At 39.6% G+C, this 6,474-nt stretch overlaps 1 protein-coding gene across 1 annotated transcript in view; it reads left to right on the forward strand.

Moving 5' to 3' along the window:
• KLF10 (Kruppel like factor 10) overlaps positions 1-3,486 on the forward strand; it is a 5,454-nt gene extending 1,968 nt beyond the window's left edge. The window contains exons 2-4 of the mRNA XM_007934808.2: positions 1,490-1,723; positions 1,823-2,735; positions 3,227-3,486. Coding sequence (XP_007932999.1) covers positions 1,490-1,723; positions 1,823-2,735; positions 3,227-3,486 — 1,407 coding nt within the window. The remainder of the gene's footprint in view (positions 1-1,489; positions 1,724-1,822; positions 2,736-3,226) is intronic.
• The last annotated feature ends 2,988 nt before the right edge of the window (positions 3,487-6,474 follow it).

Genomic DNA, 6,474 nt, shown 5'->3' on the forward strand with positions numbered 1-6,474 from the left:
AATATTTTTTCGTTATTTATACAATTTGTGCGTTGACAAATAATCTGAAAGGTTTTTTTAAAAAGGGAAAATGGGAGGAGTGGTAGTGCCATTTTTTAAAAAAATACGCAATTTTAATCACTAATAAAAGACACAAAATACTTGATAGAGGAACTGTACGAACGATTACAAAGCATATGTTGTTATTTTTGTAATCAGTTCTTTAAAAAATTAATGTAGATTCTGTTTAAAGTACTGCAGATGTTTTACAGTCAGGGTTTTTGAAAATTGCAGGTAGAATATTAAATTTTCTGATCTATTTTCTCATTATTCCATCAGTTAGTCATAGTTACACATAACAGACTATTGTTAAATACATCTAGTGAAAGGGAACAAACATGAAGAACTTGGAACTTGAGTAAATAAAGCTTTGAGATTTTTCCAAAACATTCATTTGATCTCTGCTTAGCATAGATAATCGAGTTATCTGTCAAATAGTTTTAGATTTCAATTTGAAAGGTAACTTGAAGATCATTTAGCCTGTTGATTTTTACCCAAAAGTGCAAAGTGACTCTCCAAAGGTCAGACCTATGTCAACAGGTCAGGGTTCTGTTTTCTATACTTTGACAAAATCAAAGTATTGGACTTGTATTTTTTTTCTGTTAAGAATTCAAACCTAGAAGACCTAATACCATGCTTGTAGCATTGAAAAAAAAAAAATAATAAATTTTTGGAGAGCCTTTCCCCAGTTATTTTTTTTTCTTACCCCAGGTACAGGTAGCTAGCTACTCTAGAAAGAATATATATAAACAGCTTTTTCCTTCCAAACCAAAAGCTTTTTGTCTTTTGGATCACAAATGCAAGTTCCATGGTCCTTCTTAAATTTAAATTTGGTCCTTGTTCTTACTAGTAATAAGGTGGTAGTCTCTATGCCTTGCAAAGATAACTGTGTTCAAGCCTAAAAATGGGAACAATTTCATTATCACTGCCATGAAGTCTAGGTCATCTGACAAGTGTAGCTCAACTTTCATTGCTTTTAAATTATCAATGTAGGGTGTAAGAGAAAAAAGTTGCTGTTTCAAATACTGACATGGAAAGGGATGCATATTGTAAAAGAAAAAGATACTCATTCCTCTGTGGGTTATTTAGGGTGCCCTGGAAGGTTGGGCAGTCCTACTTCCGTAGTGATACTGCCTCGAAAACCCAAGGAGGGGTCGCTATGAGTCGGGGCCGACTCGACGGCACATAACAAGAACAACAACTGGTGGCTTAATAAAGCTTTGGGCTGCCAACCTGACTGTTGAAACCCATCAGCTGCTCCTTGGGAAAAAGATGAGGCAGTCAGCTTCTGTAAAGATTTACAGCCTTGGAAACTTTTGGGGCAGTTCTTCTCTGTCCTAACGTGTCACTATGAATCGGAATCAACTTGATGGCATTGGGTTTGGATTTTTGGTTTGATGTACCATTTGGATGAAAAAAAATATGCTTATTAGCTTTATTGTTGTTACAGGAGGAAAGAATGGATGTGATTTCTGAAAGGTCAAAAGAGAATGTGTGTTCCTGGAACAAAGCTGCAGAGAAGAGTGATTTTGAAGCTGTGGAAGCACTTATGTCGATGAGCTGCAGCTGGAAGTCTGATTTTAAGAAATACATTGAAAACAGACCTGTGACTCCAGTGTCTGATACGTCAGAGGAAGAGAATCTGCTTCCTGGGACACCTGATTTTCATACAATCCCAGCATTTGTAAGTATTACTGTTTTAAAATTGAATGTAAATTCTAGAATTTCTTACAGTAGTTTGAATTTTTTCATGCTGATGCCTGTGTATTTTTATTCTCTTTAGTGTTTGACTCCACCTTACAGTCCTTCAGACTTTGAACCCTCTCAAGTGTCAAATCTGATGGTACCAGTGCCATCTAGTGGACACTTGAAATCATTCTCAGATACTTCCAAGCCACACAGTGCTGCACCTTTCAAAGAGGAAGAAAAGAGTCCAGTACCAGCCCCCAAACCCCCTAAGGCTCAGGCAACAAGTGTGATTCGCCATACGGCTGATGCCCAGCTGTGTAACCACCGGTCCTGCCCGGTGAAAGCAGCCAGCATCTTCAACTATCAGGACAGTTCCTTTCGAAGAAGAGCCCACCTAAATGTTGAGGCTGCAAGAAAAAATGTACCGTGTGCAGCTGTGTCACCAAACAGATCCAAATGTGAGAGAAACACAGTGGCAGATGTGGATGAGAAAGCGCGTGCTGCACTTTATGACTTTGCTGTGCCTTCCTCAGAGACTGTCATCTGTACATCTCCACCAGCTCCTGTGTCCCCTCAGCAGAAGTCAGTGTTGGTCTCTCCACCTGCAGTGTCAACAGGAGGAGTGCCGCCTATGCCACTCATCTGCCAGATGGTTCCCCTCCCTGCAAATAACCCTGTTGTGACAACAGTCGTCCCCAGCACTCCACCCAGTCAGCCACCAGCCGTCTGTCCACCTGTTGTGTTCATGGGGACTCAGGTGCCCAAAGGTGCTGTCATGTTTGTTGTTCCCCAGCCCGTCATCCAGAACCCGAAACCTCCGGTGGTGAGCCCAAATGGCACCAGACTTTCTCCCATTGCCCCTGCTCCAGGCTTTTCCCCTTCCACGGCAAAAGTCACTCCTCAGATTGACTCGCTGAGGATAAGAAGTCATATCTGTAGCCACCCGGGGTGCGGCAAGACGTACTTTAAAAGCTCTCATCTGAAGGCCCACATGAGAACACATACAGGTACCCACAATTTCCTAATTTATGTGTCTTAGAAACTTAGATAGCATTTTTTTGGCTTAGGATCACAAATGTAAAGCAGGCATGTTAGGGAAGAACTTTGCTTCTGAGCAAATTCAATGGTTATTTAAAGTCCTCTGATCTCTCAAATGGTATTCTCTGGATGTCTGACTAGTTACCGTAATATTATCTGTGAAACCTTTGAACCATAGTTGAAGTCAGAAAACTTCCCCCAGTATAACACCTCTCTTTGTGCTTCCTCCCTGTAGTTAGTTCTTCCCTGTGTCCTTTCTTACGCATTCTTTCTTATGTGAAAGTTGAGGAAATTAAGCAATGTATACCTACCTAACACTCATTTGATAGTTTATTAATTTTTATTAGCTTTTATTACTTTAAAATGCATTTTTTTCCTATACCTTTAGATGTAACTAAACACATAATTTACAGTGACTTCATAAATACATAATACGATGATCTGAATTTCTTTGTTTCAGGAGAAAAGCCTTTTAGCTGCAGCTGGAAAGGTTGTGAAAGGAGGTTTGCACGTTCTGATGAACTGTCCAGACACAGGCGAACCCACACAGGTGAGAAGAAATTTGCCTGTCCCATGTGTGATCGGCGGTTCATGAGGAGTGACCATTTGACCAAGCATGCCCGGCGCCATCTGTCAGCCAAGAAGCTGCCAAACTGGCAAATGGAAGTGAGCAAGTTAAATGACATTGCGCTACCTCCACCCCCTGCTGCCACGCAGTGACGGATCAGAAGGTGAAGAATCAGAACTCACTTTGGTCATAGCCAGAAGCCGGTGGCAATATAAACAATGCTTCCACTGCAAGTCTGTGGCCCTCCAGTGTGGGCTGAAAGCAGCAACTCCGCACGCTGGGGCGGAGGGCCCAGCCTGAGTTAGATGACGAGAAGTGCTGAGGCCACAGGCAGGTCACAGAATGGCAGGTTTCATTTCTTATCACATAAGAGAGATGAGAGAGCTTTTATTCTTTTGAATATTTTTTTTGAAGGTTTCAGATGAGGTCAACACAGGTAGCACAGATTTTGAATTTGTGTGTGCAATTTGTTATTCACTTTTGTTAATACTTGAGACCAACTTTTCAATGTGATTCTTATGAAGCACTGGTTTCAAGATTGTAGAGACTGGAAATGAACATTACGGTACAAAGATGGAAACATCAGATTGGTTTGTATTATTACAGATACTGTCATCTTTTCTCGAGTTCCCTTGTTTACTATTCCTAGTCTTTCCAGTCAGTTTGTGGATGTAGTTGTTAAATATATCTAGAGCTAGCATTTTTACACTATTACTGATACTTGGAATTGAGCGGCTGTATATTGCTAAAGAGGGCCCAAAGAATTGGAATCCTCATTAATTTAATTGCTTTGAAATGTAGCTACTTTTTTTTCTTTTGGAAAATTTATAACAAATTACTATATCTAGGCATTTTGTTATGCTTTGAACTTTAGTTTGCCTGCAGTTTCCTGTGTAGATTTGAAAATTGTATACCAATGTGTTTTCCGTAGACTCTAAGATACATTGCACTTTGTTTAGAAAAAAAAAATCTGAAGATGAAGATACATTATAAAGAAGGATTATCAAGAATGTTGGATAACTCCTTGAAAAAGATGGCTTATGTCATCAGTAAAGTATCCTTAAGTTATGAGGATGTAATGTGTGCTTTAGTAGAAAGTTTGTGACCATTACTCACAAATGGACAAAAATTTTCTCATTAATTTATAGGAGTTTGGGGGGATGTGGAGCTAGGTGCGTCGAATAATTAGAACATTCACTTTTGTTAACTATTTCTGTTATATTCTGTTGTATAGTGGATGATATACACAGTGGTAAAACAAAAGTAAATTGTTTAAAATATATAGTGAAAAATGTCACTATATCTTCCCATTTAATGTTTTTCTGTGTATCAGGTTTAGAGTTTCTGACATCAAAACTTGGACCCTTGGAAAACAGTTTCTGCTTAATTAAAAAATTCCTCGTGACTCTTAAAATTTGCACAATATTTCTTCTGTTGTACTTTATATCTTGTTTACAATAAAAAAATTTTCTTTGGTATATTTATTGGTTAATTGCATTTGTTCAAACCCTCGGGTACTATCCAGTGACTTAACTGTGAATTTCTCTGGGCTTTATTCAAGGGGCTCTGGTGGGAGGAAGCTCCGTGGGAGGGAGATGGGGCAATCTACTTCAGTAAAGATTTACTGCCTTGGAAACCCAATAGGGGTCCCTATGAATCAGAATTGACTTGATAGCAGTGGGTTTATTTATTTTTTTTAAAAGGGTTTTATTCCAATTTAGGCCATCAAGAGTGTATCTTTAACATGTTTACATATCTGTTAGGATAATGTGGGAGCTAGCTAGTTCTAAGAAGCCAATACATTTTAATTTTTAATGGTAATTTTGCATTTTGGTGATTTAGGGTTGACACATAGTTTTGGCTCTCAGCAATACCTTGTTTTGTTAAGCAGCATTTAAGTTAAAGGAACACCACAGTGAGTCATTACAACCAATGAGACTGCTGTGGGAGATGAAAAGAAGCCCAACCTATTACATAAAGAGTAAATTGTTCACCTCTAGAAGTTAAATTAACTCAGATCATTAAGTGATGCCTTAAATGCAATCAACATTGGTACTAAGCTGCATGAAAGGTAACCCATCTCTGAAGAGAAAAAGTTGCTAGCCACTTGAGAAGGAACTAGGAGCTGTAAGTGGTACTTGTTGTACAGAGTATAATTTTGTAGATTGCTGTTTTAGTTTTTGAAATCCCCTTGTCATGAAAGAACATTTTCCACAGTGCTCAAACTTAACCCTTGACCTAGAGTCTGGCTCACTGGTAAACACTGGGAAAAGGCCTTCTCCTCACTTGGCACCAGTTGTAGGAGCAATGTGTCCAGTTATCCGTGCACCTTCTGCTACTGCTCTTGGAAACCTGTCCCCATGGCCTTGTTCTGCTACTTGGGTATTGGGAACCTGGACTATTCTAATCCCCCTGAGAGTTCCTCTTGGTGGCAAGTCTCCAGAAGTGGGAACAGAGGAAGATGGCAGAAGTTGGCTGTCCTGGTGCCCAGCCCCCTGTAATGACAGCCAGTGGGACTGTGCCGTCCCTTGCTCTGCTCTTCCTGGTCTCGGTTGGTACCTGAGACTGTGTAGGAATCTTGTAAATCAGATCAAGGAAAAAGTTGCCTCAAAACAAGTAAAACTTGGAGCATGTTAGGTTTACAGGGTATTAGTGCAGCTTTAGGCCTTCAGTTTTAGTTTCTTGTCTGGTTTTACACTGAAATTGCTGATACTCAACTGTCCTAACAGTTAAGTTTTTAAAGCTATTTTTTACTTAGAGAAAGTTGCAAAAACAGTAAAATTCCCATATGCCATTCACCCAACTGATCATGTTACCACTGAACATTTATCAAAACCAAGAAATGTACATACATTATACATATAACCTATATATGTAATTATAGGGAGTGCTAGTGGTATAGTGCCTAAGGCATTTGACTGCTAACCACAAAGCTAGGGATTCAAACCCACCAGCCATTTCTGGAAGGTTGGGCAATCTACTTCCGTAGTGATACCACTTCAGAAACCCAAGGAGGGGTCGCTATGAGTCAGATGCGACTCGAAGTCAGTGAGTTTGATTTTTCGGTATGTATTTATAGTATAATACTATGAAGGAGTCCATAGGGGGTGCAAATGGTTAGACGTGACTGATCACTGGTC

Source organism: Orycteropus afer, unplaced genomic scaffold (assembly GCF_000298275.1).
Source record: "Orycteropus afer afer isolate SDZICR_OR568_19922 unplaced genomic scaffold, OryAfe1.0 scaffold00021, whole genome shotgun sequence".
Taxonomy (NCBI): Eukaryota; Metazoa; Chordata; class Mammalia; order Tubulidentata; family Orycteropodidae; genus Orycteropus; species Orycteropus afer.